This window comes from Convolutriloba macropyga, chromosome 5, assembly GCF_964194025.1.
Source record: "Convolutriloba macropyga chromosome 5, txConMacr16.3, whole genome shotgun sequence".
In the NCBI taxonomy this organism is placed as follows: Eukaryota; Metazoa; Xenacoelomorpha; order Acoela; family Convolutidae; genus Convolutriloba; species Convolutriloba macropyga.
The window spans coordinates 54204394-54226077 of record NC_134472.1 but is presented as its reverse complement, the minus strand read 5'-3'; the positions used below and the strand labels follow the sequence as shown (position 1 = coordinate 54226077).

Sequence of the window (21684 nt, the reverse complement as noted above, 5' to 3'; positions counted from 1 at the left end):
AAACTAACTCATCCGACCTGTAATATCTAAGATGAAAACAAACAAATTGCTGAAATAGCTGCAAAGACTTGCAACATTCATTATTTAGTCCTTAACGTTGAAAAAGTTACAAAAACCTCAAATGGCTTTAATATTGATGTTGAAAGCCATTTAACTTAAAAGGCAACCACCATTGTGAGTGCAACTGAAGTATCGAATGGCGTTTACGCAAGTAAGACACACAGAAAACCAATAGAAAAAGCTCTAAACACATCAAATAATTTAACGAATATAGTAAAATTGGCAATTCCCTTGGCTATAAATCCAAAGCTTTACACAGAGTCACTCAACTATTATTATCATGACCTTTCGCTAATATGTCGAAGCCGATTTGACCTGTCGTTAATCAGCTTAGGCTACAAGACAACGAAAACAATGAGACAGACGGACAAAACTAAGAAAAAGCACTCACTTAATCAAATATTCTCAAAGTTGCTGAAACCGTTTATAAGAAACAACTAAATTGCTTGAATTATGCCCCATTTGACGCCTTTATGCCTCATCAATTATCAATAAGAATAAGTGCCGAGAAAACAAAGAAATACAATAAGGGGCAACTCAAAAAGAACCAAAACAACGGGCAAAAATTGAAACAATCACTAAATTTTATTTTTGAAAATAGCTTCGCTCTCGGTGGGTCGAAGAGCTGCATTTATGCCACATAAAAACACCGGTATCATCTGTTGAAACATTCGCAAAACAACTCAGCCGAAAAAAAACCGAACAGACAGCCAAATTGTTGCACTTGAAATCCCAATAACCGTCCTAAAAACGTGTGTTTTAAAAAAACTAAGGAAAAATTCGACTATCGGTTTGTTTAAAATTTACCGTAGAATGCCGATGCACTATCAACTAAGCTACCTATGACCATGAATAGAATGAAAAAGAGAAAACTGAATAGATTTCTAAGAAACGATTGCGGATAATTCAGTGCCAGGAAAGTATTTTCGCAATCTTGCGCTGAAATTTGGACAAGAGTGAAACTTGTCAATGCACCAGTATCCACTTCTGATATGAAAAACTATTTATCCACATTATTGGTAAAGATAAGCTGTAATATGAACTAATCTGCTGACGTTTCTCTCTGCTTGTTATCAAATAAAAACATAATTGAATATAATCCACTAACTAGGGCGAGTTGCTCTCAAACGACTGGCGAGCGGTCGCCTTCTGTATTTTTCAGTTTATCCCATTTTTGAGGACAAAAAGTTTTAAAAAGTCAGACAAAAACCAGCCGAGTGAAAAATCGGATTAAATAAACGCCACAGGACTAATATAATTGCTCCGAACGTTCGTTTGAGAGCAATTAAAAAAACCGGAAAATGGAAATACTAACGACTGGTCATAAGCATCCTGATCTGGGTACTGACAATTGGTGTGATCACAGGCGTGCTTGATCTCCTGCGTTCTCCAGACGGTGTCGACGGGATTTTCAAACTATGCCTCGATCTCAGTATAGCTTTAGGGGATCTTTCATAAGATCCAGCAGCTTTTCGTTTCATTACCAAGATCTAAAACTGGAAATTATGAAACTGAGTAACCAAATGTGCTTATATCACTACCCATGAAATATCAACAAAACTCGAGCAACTCCAACATTTTTAGATCTGGAAATCTGTTAGATAATAGACGAACTCTTATATTCTAAAATTATATGCATAGAAATTAGATATCCCAAGGGTATATGAAAAACTTAGTTTTCGCCGACATTAAGTATGCTTTTTTAACCTGGCAAGGCAAAAGAGTTTCAAAAGCTTTTTTGTTTATTGAAAACGTTTTGTTTTCGCTTATATATCCCCAATGTATACCCCAGACAAAAATCTCAATTAAACAATAGTTTTGTAAGAATTTCACAGATTCCAATGCACGCGTGAATAGATGAAATTAGATTAAATTAGATAAAATTTAATTTTTGTGAAATGAGAAAAAATAACAAAAAGCAAAACCACTCCACTTAAGGAACTGAAACGAGTAACGAATTAATACCAGCATCTGTAAAACGATGCAAATTTACTTGCGACCAGCTCTGTAACCAAATTGATTCGCGCAATTCGTTTGCATTGCATGCATGACGTCAGTTTGCACTTTTAGTGGAGAGAGTTTTTTTGTTCATTTGCGTGGCTATGGTCACATGTGACTTCTCTCTCGAAAATTACTTTCCTCGCATTCAAAATGACTTTACTTTAGTTCAAGGAGATAAGATTAACTGATCTGAACGTGTGGCACTCAATTTGGAGGTTATTTGAGAGCAGCTAATTGAAGCAGCAATAAGTTCTACAGATTCGTCGTATTCCAAAAAAATGTATGTCAGGCATTAGAAAAAACTACAGACTAATCTCTTTTTAAATCGGTTTTTGTCTCTTTGTGACCACAGATCTACAAAGCTATCGCAGATATTTTCCGGCAATCTGTCGGCTATGTTAAAAACTTGTGGACAACATGCTTAGCTAAATTACTCGTGCATTGGAGCACAACAAAACCTTAGAATCGCGATTCAAAATTAGTTTAATAAGACTTTGTTGCGCTCCAATGCACAAGTAATTTAGCTAAGCATGGTGCCCACAAATGTTTAACAAAGCCGACAGATTGCCAGAAAATAGCCGCGTCTCAAGACAAAAACCGACAAAAGATTTCTCGCCTGTTTATTAATCCCTGACAATTATTTTGAATACGAATCTGGAAAATTTATTGCTGCTTCTATTAGCTGCTCTCAAATAACTTTCAAATAGAGTGACACGTATTCAGTTAATCTCATCTCCTTGAACTTCAGTCATTTTCGAGAATGAAGTCACGTGTGATCAAAACCTTCATCCCGCAAATAAATGAAAACCTCTCTAAAAGTAAAACCCGACGTCGCACATGCAATTCAAAAGAAAATTGCATAAATCAATGATAAAAAAGCAGATTCGAAGTGATCACGACCTCAAATGGTCATTACTGAAATTTGACAACGATAGAAAACAGAAGGATTCCGCAGGCGACAAACCATTTGATCTTCTCTAACTAGTAAAGGAACCTGGAAAAATTAACCAATGTCGTCATGAAACTTCGGCATTGGTTTAATTGAGACAAGCGGAAATTTGTGGGGCATACAGATTTTCAAAAAAAAATTACAGTGAAGTCTTGAATTAACAAAACTTTTGATTAAGAGAAACATCACTGTACAAACAACCTTGTACACGCAGCTTTTAAGATGGACAAAAACAGTTGAGGTCAAAAACTTTCCGGGTTAAAACTCACCAATTAAGCAGTTTCATAAATTCAAAATTCTGAGATCCAAAGATGAATTGGGAAACAAAAATATATTGATCAGGAAACAGACAAAAATAACGGTAAACCTCAAAATCAAAAATTGTTTAATAGAACTCCTAGAACCAAAAAATTTGAGAAACAACAACTGAAAGGATGTGAAACACTTCAGGTAAATCTCCAACCCTTTTAACAACTCAGAAATGCAGAGCAAAAAAAACTACGGAGCAACAACTAAAACGTGGCGGTTATGTCTATTTTGTACAAGGGTAATTATTAAAGGTATCTTAATAAATTTTAAATTCAAATACGGGAAGTCGAAAAATAAGCGCATTTCATTACTTTTATTTGGAAATAAATAGCTATATCGAAAGCAGCCAAGTAGCACATCTTTTGATTAGTTACAAGGCTTCAGAAACTTTGCACAGACTTGAAATAGAGTCTTTTTGAAATCAACTCTACCTACTCATTTTTGTCTGATAGTTATTTTCGGAGCCAAAAATTAGGAAAAAAAGACCGAACTATAAAAGACCCTTCCCTCATCGCATTGGATTGAATTAGCGTTCTCCTCCAATGCGAAATGATAATGATATGCAACAAGCCTTATCCTTGTCACTTTATCCCAATTTATTAAGGTACTTTTCCACTTCAGCGTTCTGGTTGGCTGTAATCCGCAACGCTCTAACAAGATGAAATTCAGGAACGATTGTCTAGAAATACTACTAAGTTGAATACCATCAATACTCAGTGGCTACTTTAATTCAGACACAATGGCAATATCTCACAAAGCAACGTCTGGATGTTATGGAATTAAAAAGATTTGACTATAGACGAGAAACCAGCCAGTCACTGATAAATCGTTCTCGCATCTGGATCACTTTATCAAAGACGACACAAAAATTAGCAAAAGTACACAAAAAAAATTTCCTGTTTTCCTGATAAATTCCCTATTTTACTTTCCTGTGGCATAAATACACGAGCAGTTGATAACAATAGTATTTTTCGGTATACCAGTTTTCTAAAATGTTAACACCTAACAATGAACTACCTTTTAAAAAAAACACGATTTTGGAAAATCAGATATCATTGAGCACAAAGACACAGCTAACTCATTTTCGGACTTCCATGTTATTTCTGAGGTCACTGAAATTTTGCACCTTAGCGAACGTTAGCACCTTGCACAGAAAATTAGTGAAGAGCTCCTCACGGTTGTCTAGTAGGCTAAAGAGTTGCGATTCAAACGTAAAAATGCAGAGACCATAGAAAGTGATGACGTGAGGGAAGAGACATTCAAAAACCTCTACGAGAAGTTTGAGACCTCAAAAAACTCATAATTCGAAACGGACTGAATTCTTGTATTGGAGTCCCAAGGCAAACTGTTAAGTTATCAAACAAATTAAAAAGCTAACCCGATAAATAAAATGCTCTGCCAGAGTGCGTAACATTCTCTGAACCGCCGTCGCCTATGCTATGACAAATGTTCAACGATTCCACAACTGTTTTTCAGCTCTGTAGGTGTAAACCTCAAAGTGTTCCTCCTACTTTTCCTGACAACTTACTGTTTGAAGTGTTCTCGTTCCCTGCAAATGCACAAGTAGTTGGTGAGATAGCCAACGAATTTGATTTCAAGAATTTAAGGCCTGGAGACAATTATGCAGGCCAAACATTGCAAGCTAATGCCCCTCTGATTGCAAAGTTTCTCAAAATCAATAAACATGGGTTTCAAACAAAGACATTTCTCGAGTAAATTAAAATTAGCAAAGGTAATACCCATCCACAAATCTCGCTCTGTATTGGATGAAAACCATTACAGGCCCATTTCTCCTCTGGTAGTTTTCAGTGAAGTCTTAGATGTCTATGTACAACGTACCAATTACAATTTTGAAATTTTAAATATTTTTCATAGCAAGCAGTTTCATTTTCCATAAAGCATAGTTGCACTGATGACATCAATACATTAACTCCTCTGCTAATTTCTTTCTTGATTCAAAAAGACATTTGAAACAGTCGATCAAGAAAAACTACTGGAAAAACTTTTTTCCGAGGTTCGTGGAAGTGCCTTTAATTTATTCAGAAGTTATTAATCTAACAGAGTACAGAGAGTTTAGTTGAAAGTTAGCACGTCAGCCTGGCGTATAAGCTCATAAGGAACTTTACAAGGATTCTTCTTGGTTCCCCTTCTTTTCCTTATTTTAATAAATGACCTCCCTCTTTGTTGCTGAAATGTTGACGTATATTTTGCAGACGACACCAACTTGTCGGGCATTTGTATCTTTCCAGATGGTATTGCTAGAGAACCTAGTCTGTGAGTGTATGGCTGATTGCGAACAAACGTTAGTATGACCATAGGAAAAACTTTTTTAAAAAACAAAAAAGAACAGTTCTTGTCGAACCTTCGAATCTTGTCTTTCAGGGCGAACGCTTTTTAGGTCCCTGGGACTGGTAGGCTGTCCTCTCTGGGTTCCGAGAGTGCATTATTCCTTTATTTTGTTTAATTTAAGTTCAAAGACTTTGTGTCGCTGTGCAATTATCTAACAGAAATGAATTCTTTACAAATGCAACGAGCCTAATACTTGTTACTTTATCCCAGTTTATGAAGGTACATTTCCACTTGACCGTCCTGGTTGAATCTAATCCGCCACGCTCTAACAAGATGACATTCTTGAATTATTGTCTAAAAATTACATCAAGTCTAATACCATAAACAATCTATGGTTTTTTAATTGAGATACAATGGCAGTATCATCTCGCAAAGCAATATCTGGATACTATGGAATCAAAAGGATTTGACGCTGGCCGAGAAACCAATCAGTCACTAATAAAATCTCCACGCGCCTGGATAAATTTTTTAAACAAATACAACAAAAACTAGCAAAGTACCCGAAACTAAATATCCTGTTTTCCTGACAAAATTTCTAACTCTGTTTTTATGTGGCATGAAAACACGAGCAATTGATAACAATAGTATCCCTCGGGCTACAAACAATGAGCTACGTTTTAAAAAACACTGTGGGAAAATCAGATATCATAGAGCACAATGACATAGATGATTCATTTTCGAATTAACATAATGTTGTTTCTGAGGTCACTGACCATTTCGCACTCTTGCGAACGTTCAGAAAAGTAGAGAAGAGCTCAAAATTTTTCTAATAGGCCAAGAAGTTGCTATTCAAATTTAAACAAAATGCACAGACCATAGAAGGTAAACCCAAGTAATATGAGCGAAGAGACATTCAAAAACTTGTGCGAGAAATTTGAGATGTAGACCTCAAAAAAACTAATAACTTAAAACGGACTTAAATCTTGTATTTGAGTCCCAAAGCAAACCGTTAAGTTAACAAACAATTCAAAAGGCCAAATTGTTGAAGACAACGCTCTGACAGCGTGCGTATCTGACTCTGAACCACCGTCGCCTGTGGCAAATGTTGAGCGACTCAACAACTGTTTTTCAGCACTGTAGGTAAAAACCCCAAAGTGTTCCCACTTTTCCTGAGAGCTTACCGTTCTCAAAGTTCTTGTTCTCTGCAAATGCACAAGTTGCCGAAATCATCAAAAATTTTGATTTAAAAAATATATGGCCTGGAGACATTTATGCAGGCCAAATATTGCAAGCTATTGCCACTGTGATTGCAACGCGTCTCAAATTCCCTAAACATGGATTTCAAACAAGGACATTTCCCGAGTGAATTAAAAATAGCAAAGTTAATACCCCATCCACAAATCTCGCTCTGAATTTGATGATAACCATTACAGGCCCATTTCGCCTCTGGTAATTTTCAGTGAATTCATTGAGAGGTTCATGTACAACTTAAAAATTACAATTTTAAAAATTTTATCATCTTTTATAGCGAGCAGTTCCATTTTCCAAAAAAACATAGTTGCTGTGATGACCTCAAAACATTAATTTCTCTACTAATTTCTTTTTCGATTCAAGAGAATTTAAAACCGTCGATGGAGAAAAACTAGTGGAAAAACTATCTTGCTACGGCGTTCGTGGAAGTGCCTTTAATTTATTCAGAAATTGTTTATCTACAGAGTACAAAGAGTTTACTTGAAAGTTAGCAGGTCAACCTGGCGTAATACCTCTTAAGGAGCATTACAAGGATTCTTCTTGGGTCCCCTTCTCTTCCTTATTTTATTAAATGACCTCCTTTTTGTTGCTAAAAAGTTGACGTATTTTTTTTCAGACGACACCAAGTTGTCGGGCGTTGGTATTTCTCCTGATGGTATTGCTAGAGAATCTAAAGTCTGTGAGTGATTGACAACAAATTAGTACTCAACCGTAACAAAGCCGTTTGTATGACCATTGGAAAAAAGTTTTTTAAAACAAAAATAACAGTTCTTGACCAACCTTCGAATCTCCTGTTCCAGGGTGGTCCCTTGTTAGGTCCTTGGGACTGGTAGGCTGTCCTCTCTGGCTTCCGAGAGTGCATTATTCTGTTACTTGGTTTAATTTATTTTAGTTGAAAAAGATTTTGTGTCGCTGAGCAATTATCTCAAATCTTTCCAATAGTTATTTTGGGAAAAAGAATATTGAGCTATCTAAGACTCTCCCCTCATCACACTATATTAAAAAAGCGTTCTCCTCCAATTCAAATAGATATCAAATGCAACAAGCCTAATCCTTGTTACTTTATCCGAGTTTATGAAGGTACATTTCTCCTTGATCGTCCTGGTTGACTCTAATCCACCACGCACTAACAAGATGACATTCTTGAACTATTGTCTAAAAATTACACTAAATTCAATATCATAAACAATCTATGGTTTTTTTATTGAGACACAATGGCAATATCATCTCACAAAGCAATATCTGGATATAATGGAATCGAAAGGATTTGACGTTGGCTGAGAAACCAATCAGTCACTAATAAAAACTCCATGCGCCTGGATCACTTTTTTCTATCAAAAACAAACAAAAATAAAGTACCCGAAACAAATAAATTTACTGTTTTCCTGATAAAATTCTAACTCGATTTTTGTGGCATAAAAACACGAGCAGTTAATAAAAAAGTATCCTTCGGGATACCAGTTTTCCAAAAATTGAACACCAAACAATTGCTACCTTTTAAGAAACACGATTTGGGAAAATCAGATATCATTGAGCAAAATAACAAAGATGATTCATTTTCGGATTTCCATAATGTTATTTCTAAGGTCACTGACCATTTCACAACCCTGCGAACGTTAAAACTAGCGAAGATCTCAACATTTTTCTAATAGGCTAAGAAGTTGATGTACAAACGTAAAAAAAGCGCAGACCATAGAAAGTTGACCAAAGTGATGATATGAGTGAAGAGACATTCAAAAACCTGTGCGAGAAATTTGAGATGTAGACCTCAAAAAAACTAATAATTTAAAACGGACTTAAATCTTGTACTTGAGTCCCAAGGCAAACCGTTAAGTTAACAAACAATTCAAAAGGCCAAATTGTTGAAGACAATGCTCTGACAGCGTGCGTATCTGACTTTGAACCACCGTCGCCTGTGGCAAATGTTGAGCGACTCAACAATTGTTTTTCAGCACTGTAGGTGTAAACCCCAAAGTGTTCCCACTTTTCCTGAGAGCTTACCGTTCTCAAAGTTCTTGTTCTCTGCAAATGCACAAGTTGCCGAAATAATCAAAAATTTTGATTTAAAAAATATATGGCCTGGAGACAATTATGCCGGCCAAATATTGCAAGCTATTGCCACTGTGATTGCAACGCGTCTCAAATTCCCTAAACATGGATTTCAAACAAGGACATTTCCCGAGTGAATTAAAAATAGCAAAGTTAATACCCCTCCACAAATCTCGCTCTGAATTTGATGAAAACCATTACAGGACCATTTCGCCTCTGGTAATTTTCAGTGAATTCATTGAGAGGTTTATGTAAAACTTAAAAATTATAATTTTAAAAATTTTATCATCTTTTATAGCGAGCAGTTCCATTTTCCAAAAAAAAAACATAGTTGCTGTGATGACCTCAAAACATTAATTTCTCTACTAATTTCTTTTTCGATTCAAGAGAATTTAAACCCTCGATGGAGAAAAACTAGTGGAAAAACTATCTTGCTACGGCGTTCGTGGAAGTGCCTTTAATTTATTTAGAAATTGTTTATCTAACAGTACAAAGAGTTTACTTGAAAGTTAGCAGGTTAACCTGGCGTAATACCTCTTAAGGAGCATTACAAGGATTCTTCTTGGGTCCCCTTCTCTTCCTTATTTTAATAAATGACCTCCTTTTTGTTGCTAAAATGTTGACGTATTGACGTATTTTTTTTGCAGACGACACCAACTTGTCGGGCGTTGGTATTTCTCCTGATGGTATTGCTAGAGAATCTAAAGTCTGTGAGTGATTGACAACAAATTAGTACTCAACCGTAACAAAGCCGTTTGTATGACCATGGGAAAAAAGTTTTTAAAAACAAAAATAACAGTTCTTGACGAACCTTCGAATCTCCTGTTTCAGGATGGTCCCTTTTTAGGTCCTCGGGACTGGTAGGCTGTCCTCTCTGGCTTCCGAGAGTGCATTATTCTGTTACTTGGTTTAATTTATTTTAGTTGAAAAAGATTTTGTGTCGCTGAGCAATTATCTCAAATCTTTCCAATAGTTATTTTGGGATAAAGAATATTGAGCTATCTAAGACTCTCCCCTCATCACACTATATTAAAAAAGCGTTCTCCTCCAATTCAAATAGATATCCAATGCAACAAGCCTAATCCTTGTTACTTTATCCGAGTTTATGAAGGTACATTTCTCCTTGATCGTCCTGGTTGACTCTAATCCACCACGCACTAACAAGATGACATTCTTGAACTATTGTCTAAAAATTACACTAAATTCAATATCATAAACAATCTATGGTTTTTTTTATTGAGACACAATGGCAAAATCATCTCACAAAGCAATATCTGGATATAATGGAATCGAAAGGATTTGACGTTGGCTGAGAAACCAATCAGTCACTAATAAAAACTCCATGCGCCTGGATCACTTTTTTCTATCAAATACAAACAAAAATAAAGTACCCGAAACAAATAAATCTACTGTTTTCCTGATAAAATTCTAACTCGATTTTTGTGGCATAAAAACACGAGCAGTTAATAAAAAAGTATCCTTCGGGATACCAGTTTTCCAAAAATTGAACACCAAACAATTGCTACCTTTTAAGAAACACGATTTGGGAAAATCAGATATCATTGAGCAAAATAACAAAGATGATTCATTTTCGGATTTCCATAATGTTATTTCTGAGGTCACTGACCATATCACAACCCTGCGAACGTTAAAACTATGAAGATCTCAATATTTTTCTAATAGGCTAAGAAGTTGATGTACAAACGTAAAAAAAGCGCAGACCATAGAAAGTTGACCAAAGTGATGATATGAGTGAAGAGACATTCAAAAACCTGTGTGAGAAGTTTCAGGAGACGAAGACCTCAAAAAAACTCATAATTTAAGACGGGTTAAAATCTGGAATTGGAGTCCCAAGGCAAACTGTTAAGTTATCAAACAATTTAAAAGGCCAACCCGATAAAGAAAATGCTCTGCCAGCGTGCGTCACCTGCTCTGAACCGCCGTCGCCTATGCTATGGCAAAAGTTGAGCGATACCACAACTGTTTTTCAGCTCTGTAGGTGTAAACCTCAAAATGATCCTCCTACTTTTCCTGACAGCTTACTGTTTTAAATGTTCTCCTTGCATATGCACAAGAAATTGGTGAAAAAAACCACCAAATCAAAAAGATTTTTGAAACTGTCGATGAAGCAAAACTACTGGAAAAAATATCTTGCTATGGTATTTGTGGAAGTGCCTTTAATCTATTCAGAAGTTATTTATCTAGCAGGGTAGAGAGTTTAGTTAAAAGTTAGCACGTCAGCCTGGCTTAATACCTCTTAAGGAGCAAGGATTCTTCTTGGGTCCCCTTCTCTACCTTAATTTAATAAATGAATCCCTCTTTGTTACTTAAATACTGACATATTTTTGTTTGCAGACAACACCAGCTTGTCGAGCGTTGGCATCTCTTCCGATGACATTGCTAGAGAATAAATTCTGTGCGTGATTCGCTGATTGCCAAATTAGTACTCAACCGTAACAAGGCCGTTTGTATGATCATAGGAAAAAAGGTTTTAAAAAACAAAATTAACAGTTCTTGACGAACCTTCGAATCTCGTGTTTCAGGGTGGTCGCTTTTTAGGTCCTTGGGACTCTTAAGCTGACCTCTCTGGGTTCCGAGAGTGCATTATTCTGTTACTTTGTTTAATTTATTTAAGTTGAAAAAGACTGTGTCGCTGTGCAATTATCTAAGAAACGAATTCTTCTCAATAGTTATTTTGGGTTAAAAAAATACTGAGATATCTTAAACTCTCCCCTTATCACACTATATTGAAAAAGCGTTCACCTCCAAATCAAATTGATATCAAATGCAACAAGCCTGATCCTTGTTACTTTATCCCAGTTAATGAAGGTGAATTTCTCCTTGACCGTCCTGGTTGATTCTTATCAATCACGCTCTAACAAGATAACAATCTTAAACTATTGTCTAAAAATTACACTTAATTCAATATCATAAACAATCTATGTTTTTTTTTATTGAGACACAGTGGCAATATCATCTCACAAAGCAATATCTGGATATAATGGAATCGAAAGGATTTGACGTTGGCTGAGAAACCAATCAGTCACTTATGAAAACTCCACGCACCTGGATCTCTTTTTAATCAAAAACAGAAACTAGCGAAAGTACCCGAAACTTATTAATTTCCTGTTTTCCTGATAAATTTCTAATTCTGTTTTTGTGGCATAAAAACACGAGCAGTTGATAACACTAGTATACCTCGGGCTACAAACAATGAGCTACTTTTTAAAAAACACAATTTGGGAAAATCAGATATCATTGAGCACAATGACATAGATGATTCATTTTCGAATTTCCATAATGTTGTTTCTGAGGTCACTGACCATTTCGCACTCTTGCGAACGTTCAGAAAAGTAGAGAAGAGCTCAAAAGTTTTCTAATAGGCCAAGAAGTTGCTATTCAAATTTAAACAAAACGCACAGACCATAGAAGGTAAACCTAAGTAATATGAGCGAAGAGACATTCAAAAACCTGTGCGAGAAATTTGAGATTTAGACCTCAAAAAAACTAATAATTTAGAACGGACTTAAATCTTGTATTTGAGTCCCAAGGCAAACCGTTAAGTTAACAAACAATTCAAAAGGCCAAATTCTTGAAGACAATGCTCTGACAGCGTTCGTATCTGACTCTGAACCACCGTCGCCTGTGGCAAATGTTGAGCGACTCAACAACTGTTTTTCAGCACTGTAGGTGTAAACCCCAAAGTGTTCCCACTTTTCCTGAGAGCTTACCGTTCTCAAAGTTCTTGTTCTCTGCAAATGCACAAGTTGCCGAAATAATCAAAAATTTTGATTTAAAAAATATATGGCCCTGAGACAATTATGCAGGCCAAATATTACAAGCTATTAAAAATAGCAAAGTTAATACCCCTCCACAAATCTCGCTCTGAATTTGATGAAAACCATTACAGGCCCATTTCGCCTCTGGTAAATTTCAGTGAATTCATTGAGAGGTTTATGTACAACTTAAAAATTACAATTTAAAAAATTTTATCATCTTTTATAGCGAGCAGTTCCATTTTCCAAAAAAACATAGTTGCTGTGATGACATCAAAACATTAATTTCTCTACTAATTTCTTTTTCGATTCAAGAGAATTTAAACCGTCGATGGAGAAAAACTAGTGGAACAACTATCTTGCTACGGCGTTCGTGGAAGTGCCTTTAATTTATTCAGAAATTGTTTATCTAACAGAGTACAAAGAGTTTACTTGAAAGTTAGCAGATCAACCTGGCGTAATACCTCTTAAGGAGCATTACAAGGATTCTTCTTGGGTCTCCTTCTCTTCCTTATTTTAATGTTGACGTATTGACGTATTTTTTTTGCAGACGACACCAACTTGTCGGGCGTTGGTATTTCTCCTGATGGTATTGCTAGAGAATCTAAAGTCTGTGAGTGATTGACAACAAATTAGTACTCAACCGTAACAAAGCCGTTTGTATGACCATGGGAAAAAAGTTTTTAAAAACAAAAATAACAGTTCTTGACGAACCTTCGAATCTCCTGTTTCAGGGTGGTCCCTTTTTAGGTCCTCAGGACTGGTAGGCTGTCCTCTCTGGCTTCCGAGAGTGCATTATTCTGTTACTTGGTTTAATTTATTTTAGTTGAAAAAGATTTTGTGTCGCTGAGCAATTATCTCAAATCTTTCCAATAGTTATTTTGGGATAAAGAATATTGAGCTATCTAAGACTCTCCCCTCATCACACTATATTAAAAAAGCCTTCTCCTCCAATTCAAATAGATATCCAATGCAACAAGCCTAATCCTTGTTACTTTATCCGAGTTTATGAAGGTACATTTCTCCTTGATCGTCCTGGTTGACTCTAATCCACCACGCACTAACAAGATGACATTCTTGAACTATTGTCTAAAAATTACACTAAATTCAATATCATAAACAATCTATGGTTTTTTTTATTGAGACACAATGGCAATATCATCTCACAAAGCAATATCTGGATATAATGGAATCGAAAGGATTTGACGTTGGCTGAGAAACCAATCAGTCACTTATGAAAACTCCACGCACCTGGATCTCTTTTAATCAAAAACAGAAACTAGCGAAAGTACCCGAAACTTATTAATTTCCTGTTTTCCTGATAAATTTCTAATTCTGTTTTTGTGGCATAAAAACACGAGCAGTTGATGACACTAGTATGCCTCGGGCTACAAACAATGAGCTACTTTCTAAAAAATACGATTTGGGAAAATCAGATATCATTGAGCACAACGACACAGATGATTCATTTTCGAATTTCCATAATGTTATTTCTGAGGTCACTGACCATTTCATAAACTTGCGAACGTTCAGAAATTTAAAGAGCTCAATATTTTTTTTCTAAAGGGCTAAGAAGTTGCGATTCAAACGTAAAAAATCCACACACCGTAGAAGGTTGACCCAATTGATGACATGGGGGAAGAGACATTCAAAAACCTGTGTGAGAAGTTTGAGATGAGCTAAAAAAACTCATAATTTAAGACGGACTAAAATCTTGTATTGGAGTCCCAAGGCAGACTGTTAAGTTATCAAACAATTTAAAAGGCCAACCCGATAAAGAAAATGCTCTGCCAGCGTGCGTAACCTGCTCTGAACCGCCGTCGCCTATGCTATGGCAAAGGTTGAGCAATTCCACAACTGTTTTTCAGCTCTGTAGGTGTAAACCTCAAAATGATCCTCCTACTTTTCCTGACAGCTTACTGTTTTAAATGTTCTCCTCCTTGCAAATGCACAAGAAATTGGTGAAATAACCAACAATTCAAAAAGAATTTTGGAAACTGCCGATGAAGCAAAACTACTGGAAAAACTATCTTGCTATGGTATTCGTGGAAGTGCCCTCAATCTATTCAGAAGTTATTTATCTAGCAGGGTACAGAAAGTTTAGTTAAAAGTTAGCACGTCAGACTGGCTTAATACCTCTTAAGGAGCTTTACAAGGATTCTTCTTGGGTCCCCTTCTCTTCCTTATTTTAATAAATGACCTCCCTCTCTCATGCTTAAATACTGACGTACTTTTGTTTGCAGACAACACCAGCTTGTCGAGCGTTGGCATCTCTTCTGCTGACATTACTAGAGAATAAATTGTGCGTGATTCGCTGATTGCCAAATTAGTACTCAACAGTAATAAAGCCGTTTTTATGACCAGGGAAAAAAGGTTTTTAAAAACAAATTAACAGTTCTTGACGAACCTTCGAATCTCGTGTCTTAGGGTGGTCGCTTTATAGGTCCTTGGGACTCTTAGGCTGTCCTCTCTGGGTTCCGAGAGCGCATTATTCTGTTACTCTGTTTAATTTATTTAAGTTGAAAAAGACTTTGTGTCGCTGTGGAATTATCTAAGAAACGAATACTTTCCGATAGTTATTTTGGGTTTTAAAATACTGAGCTATCTTAGACTCTCCCCTTATCACACTATATTGAAAAACCGTTACCTCCAAATCAAATTGATATCAAATGCAATAAGCCTAAGCCTTGTTACTTTATCCCAGTTAATGAAGGTAAATTTCTCCTTGACCGTCCTGGTTGATTCTGATCCACCACGCTCTAACAAGATATTATTCTTGAACTATTGTCTAAAAATTACACTAAATTCAATATCATAAAAAAATCTATGGCTATTTTTTTGCTGAGACAATGCAATATCATCTCACAAAGCAATATCTGGATATAATGGAATCGAAAGGATTGACGTTGGCTGAGAAACCAATCAGTCACTAATAGAAACTCACGCGCCTGGATCACTTTTTTCAATCAAAAACAGAAACTAGCGAAAGTACCCGAAACTTATTAATTTCCTGTTTTCCTGATAATTTTCTAATTCTGTTTTTGTGGCACAAAAACACGAGCAGTTGATAACAATAGTATCCCTCGGGCTACAAACAATGAGGTACGCTTTAGAAAATACGATTTGTGAAAATCAGATATCATTGAGCACAATGAGATAGATGATTCATTTTCGAATTTCCATAATCTTATTTCTGAGGTCACTGACCATTTCGCAAACTTGCGAACGTTCAGAAATTTAGAGAAGAGCTCAATATTTTTTTTCTAAAAGATTAAGAAGTTGCGATTCAAAAGTAAAAAATCCACACACCGTAGAAGGTTGACCCAATTGATTACATGAGGGAAGAGACATTCAAAAACCTGTGCGAGAAGTTTGAGATGGAGACCTCAAAAAACTCATAATTTAAGACGGACTAAATCTTGTATTGGAGTCCCAAGGCAAACTGTTAAGTTATCAAACAAATTGAAAAGCTAACCCGATAAAGAAAATGCTCTGCCAGAGTGCGTAACATTCTCTGAACCGCCGTCGCCTATGCTATGACAAATGTTCAGCAATTCCACAACTGTTTTTCAGCTTTGTAGGTGTAAACCTCAAAGTGTTCCTCCTACTTTTCCTGACAGCTTACTGTTTTAAATGTTCTCGTTCCCTGCAAATGCACAAGAAATTGGTGAAATAACCAACAATTCAAAAAGACTTTTGAAATTGCCGATGAAAAACTACTGGAAAAACTGATGGTATGTGTGGAAGTGCCTTTAATCTATTCAGAAGTTATTTATCTAGCAGGGTACAGAGTCTAGTTAAAAGTAAGCACGTCAGCCTGGCTTAATACCACTTAAGGAACTTTACAAGGACCCTTCTTGGTTTCCCTTCTCTTCCCTATTTTAATAAATAACCTCCCTCTTTGTTGATTAAATATTGACGTATTTTGTTTGCAGACAACACCAATTTGTCGGGCGTTGGCATCTCTCCTGATGGCATTGCTAGAGAATCTTAGCTCTGGGTGATTGGCTGATTGCCAAATTAGTACTCAACCGTAACAAAGCCGTTTGTATGACCAAGGGAAAGTTTTTAAAAACAAAATTAACAGTTCTTGACGAACCTTCGAATCTCGCGTTTCAGGGTGGTCCCTTTGGACTGGTAGGCTGTCCTCTATGGGTTCCGGGAGTGCATTATTCTGTTACATTGTTTTATTTAATTTAGTTGAAAAAGTTTTTGTGTCGCTGTTCAATTATCTAAGAAACGAATTGTTTCCAATAGTTTTATTCGAACAAAAAACACTGAGCTATCTTAGACTCTCCCCTTATCACACTATATTGAAAAACCGTTACCTCCAAATCAAATTGAAATCAAATGCAACAAGCCTGATCCTTGTTACTTTATCCCAGTTAATGAAGGTAAGTTTCTCCTTGACCGTCCTGGTTGATTCTGATCCACCACGCTCTAACAAGATAACATTCTTGAACTATTGTCTAAAAATGACACTAAATTCAATATCATAAAAAAATCTATGGTTATTTTTTTGCTGAGACAATGGAATATCATCTCACAAAGCAATATCTGGATATAATGGAATCGAAAGGATTGACGTTGGCTGAGAAACCAATCAGTCACTAATAGAAACTCACGCGCCTGGATCACTTTTTTCAATCAAAAACAGAAACTAGCGAAAAAACCCGAAACTTATTAATTTCCTGTTTTCCTGATAATTTTCTAATTCTGTTTTTGTGGCACAAAAACACGAGCAGTTGATAACAATAGTATCCCTCGGGCTACAAACAATGAGGTACGCTTTAGAAAATACGATTTGGGAAAATCAGATATCATTGAGCACAATGAGATAGATGATTCATTTTCGAATTTCCATAATCTTATTTCTGAGGTCACTGACCATTTCGCAAACTTGCGAACGTTCAGAAATTTAGAGAAGAGCTCAATATTTTTTTTTTCTAAAAGGTTAAGTAGTTGCGATTCAAAAGTTAAAAATCCACACACCGTAGAAGGTTGACCCAATTGATTACATGAGGGAAGAGACATTCAAAAACCTGTGCGAGAAGTTTGAGATGGAGACCTCAAAAAACTCATAATTTAAGACGGACTAAATCTTGTATTGGAGTCCCAAGGCAAACTGTTAAGTTATCAAACAAATTGAAAAGCTAACCCGATAAAGAAAATGCTCTGCCAGAGTGCGTAACATTCTCTGAACCGCCGTCGCCTATGCTATGACAAATGTTCAGCAATTCCACAACTGTTTTTCAGCTCTGTAGGTGTAAACCTCAAAGTGTTCCTCCTACTTTTCCTGACAGCTTACTGTTTTAAATGTTCTCGTTCCCTGCAAAAGCACAAGAAATTGGTGAAATAACCAACAATTCAAAAAGACTTTTGGAACTGCCGATGAAAAACTACTGGAAAAACTGATGGTATGTGTGGAAGTGCCTTTAATCTATTCAGAAGTTATTTATCTAGCAGGGTACAGAGTCTAGTTAAAAGTTAGCACGTCAGCCTGGCTTAATACCACTTAAGGAACTTTACAAGGACCCTTCTTGGTTTCCCTTCTCTTCCCTATTTTAATAAATAACCTCCCTCTTTGTTAATTAAATATTGACGTATTTTGTTTGCAGACAACACCAATTTGTCGGGCGTTGGCATCTCTCCTGATGGCATTGCTAGAGAATCTAAACTCTGGGTGATTGGCTGATTGCCAAATTAGTACTCAACCGTAACAAAGCCGTTTGTATGACCAAGGGAAAGTTTTTAAAAACAAAATTAACAGTTCTTGACGAACCTTCGAATCTCGCGTTTCAGGGTGGTCCCTTTGGACTGGTAGGCTGTCCTCTATGGGTTACGGGAGTGCATTATTCTGTTACATTGTTTTATTTAATTTAGTTGAAAAAGTTTTTGTGTCGCTGTGCAATTATCTAAGAAACGAATTGTTTCCAAAAGTTTTATTCGAACAAAAAACACTGAGCTATCTTAGACTCTCCCCTCATCACACTATATTGAAAAAGCGTTCTCCTCCAATTCAATTTGATATCAAATGCAACAAGCCTAATCCTTGTTACTTTATCCCAGCTTATGAAGGTACATTTCTCCTGACAGTCCTGGTTGACTCTAATCCGCTACGCTCTAACAAGATGACATTCTTGAACTATTGTCTAAAAATTACACTGAGTTCAATACCATAAACAATCTATGGTTTTTTAATTGAGACACAATGGCAATATCATCTTACAAAGCAATACCCGAATATTATGGAATCGAAACGATTTGACGTTGCCCGAGAAACCAATCTGTCACTAATAAAACCTCCAAGCGCCGGGATCACGGTTTTATCAAAAACAAACAGAAATTAGAGAAAGTACCCGAAACTAATGAATTTCCTGTTTTCGTGATAAATTTCTAATTCCATTTTTATGAGGCATAAAAACACGAGCAGTTGATAACGATAGCATCCCTCGAGCTACAAACAATGAGCTACGTTTTAAGAAACACGATTTGAGAAAATCAGATACCATTGAGCACAATGACAAAGATGATTTGTTTTCGGATTACCATAAAGTTATTTCTGAGGTCACTGACCATTTCGCAACCTTGCGAACGTTCAGAAAATTAGAGAAGAGCTCAATATTTTTTCTAAAAGGCCAAGAAGTTGCGATTCAAACGTAAAAAATCCACAGACCGTTAAAGGTTGACCCAATTGATGATATGAGGGAAAAGACATTCAAAAACCTGTGCGAGATGTTTGAGATGGAGACCTCAAAAAATTCAAAAATTAAAACGGATTTAAATCTTGTATTGGAGTCCCAAGGCAAACGGTTAATTTATCAAACAAATTAAAGAGCCAGCCCGATAAAGAAAATTCTCTGCCAGAGTGCGTAACCTGCTCTGATTGGCTGATTGCCAAATAATTACTCAATTGTAACAAAGCCGTTTGTATGACCATGGTAAAAGGTTTTTGGGTGGGCGCTTTGTAGGTCCTTGGGACTGGTAGGCTGTCCTCTCGGGATTCCGAGAGTGCAGTATTCCTTCACTTTGTTTGATTTATTTTAATTCAAAGATTTTGTGTTGCTGTGCAATTATCTAAGAAATAAAAGTCTTTCCAATAGTTATTTTTGGTTTTAAAAAACTGAACTATTTAACTCTCCCCTCATCACATTATATTGAAAAAGCGTTCACTTCCGAATCAAATTTATATCGAATTCAACAAGCGTAATCCTTGTTACTTTATCCCAAATTATGAAGGTACATTGCCTTCAACTATTGTCTAGATCAAACATCAAATTCAATACCATAAACAATCTGTGTTTTTTTTAATTTAGACACAATGGCAATATCATCTCACAAAGCAATATCCGAATATTATGGAATCGAAAAGATTTGACGTTGCCCGAGAAACCAATATGTCACTAAATAAACCTCCACGCGCCGGGATCACTTTTTTTTATCAAAAAAAAAGAAATTAGCAAAAGAACCCGAAACTAATGAATTTCCTGTTTTCGTGATAAATTTCTGATTCTGTTTTTATGTGGCATAAAAACACGAGCAGTTGATAACGATAGCATCCCTCGGGCTACAAACAATGAGCTACGTTTTAGGAAACACGATTTGGGAAAATCAGATACCGTTGAGCACAATGACAAAGATGATTCGTTTTCGGATTACCATAAAGTTATTTCTGAGGTCACTGACCATTTCGCAACCTTGCGAACGTTCAGAAAATTAGAGAAGAGCTCAATATTTTTTCTAAAAGGCCAAGAAGTTGCGATTCAAACGTAAAAAATCCACAGACCGTTAAAGGTTGACCCAATTGATGATATGAGGGAAAAGACATTCAAAAACCTGTGCGAGATGTTTGAGATGGAGACCTCAAAATATTCAAAAATTAAAACGGATTTAAATCTTGTATTGGAGTCCCAAGGCAAACGGTTAATTTATCAAACAAATTAAAGAGCCAGCCCGATAAAGAAAATGCTCTGCCAGAGTGCGTAACCTGCTCTGATTGGCTGATTGCCAAATAATTACTCAATTGTAACGAAGCCGTTTGTATGATCATGGTAAAAAGTTTTTGGGTGGGCGCTTTGTAGGTCCTTGGGACTGGTAGGCTGTCCTCTCGGGATTCCGAGAGTGCAGTATTCCTTCACTTTGTTTGATTTATTTTAATTCAAAGATTTTGTGTTGCTGTGCAATTATCTAAGAAATAAAAGTCTTTCCAATAGTTATTTTGGGTTTTAAAAAAACTGAACTATTTTACTCTCCCCTCATCACATTATATTGAAAAAGCGTTCACTTCCGAATCAAATTTATATCGAATGCAACAAGCGTAATTCTTGTTACTTTATCCCAAATTATGAAGGTACATTGCCTTCAACTATTGTCTAGAACAAACATCAAATTCAATATCATAAACAATCTGTGTTTTTTTTAATTTAGACACAATGGCAATATCATTTCACAAAGCAATATCTGAATATTATGGAATCGAAAAGATTTGACGTTGCCCGAGAAACCAATATGTCACTAAATAAACCTCCACGCGCCGGGATCACTTTTTTTTTATCAAAAAAAAGAAATTAGCAAAAGTAACCGAAACTAATGAATTTCCTGTTTTCGTGATAAATTTCTAATTCTGTTTTTATGTGGCATAAAAACACGAGCAGTTGATAAGGATAGCATCCCTCGGGCTACAAACAATGAGCTACTTTTTAAGAAACACGATTTGGGAAAATCAGATATCATTGAGCACAATGACATAGATGATTCGTTTTCGGATTTCCATAATGTTATTTCTGAGGTCACTGACCATTTCGCAACCTTGCGAACGTTCAAAAATTTAGAGAAGAGCTCAATATTTTTTCTAAAAGGCTAAGAAGTTGCGATTCAAACGTAAAAAATCCACAGACCGTTAAAGGTTGACCCAAGTGATGATATGAGGGAAAAGACATTCAAAACTCTGTGCGAGAAGTTTGAGATGGAGACCTCAAAAAACTCATAATTTAAGACGGA

The 21684-nt window shown here is 36.1% G+C and overlaps 2 protein-coding genes across 2 annotated transcripts in view; both read right to left on the bottom strand.

The window, feature by feature from the left end:
* The window catches only part of LOC142339477 (uncharacterized), a 50319-nt gene that overhangs the window by 5283 nt on the left and 23352 nt on the right, over positions 1–21684 (bottom strand). Inside the window, exon 2 of the mRNA XM_075389520.1 lies at positions 1376–1553. Within this exon, the coding sequence (XP_075245635.1) occupies positions 1376–1541 (166 nt within the window). The 5' untranslated portion in view covers positions 1542–1553. The remainder of the gene's footprint in view (positions 1–1375; positions 1554–21684) is intronic.
* The window catches only part of LOC142339478 (uncharacterized), a 604341-nt gene that overhangs the window by 559309 nt on the left and 23348 nt on the right, over positions 1–21684 (bottom strand). The window lies entirely within an intron of this gene.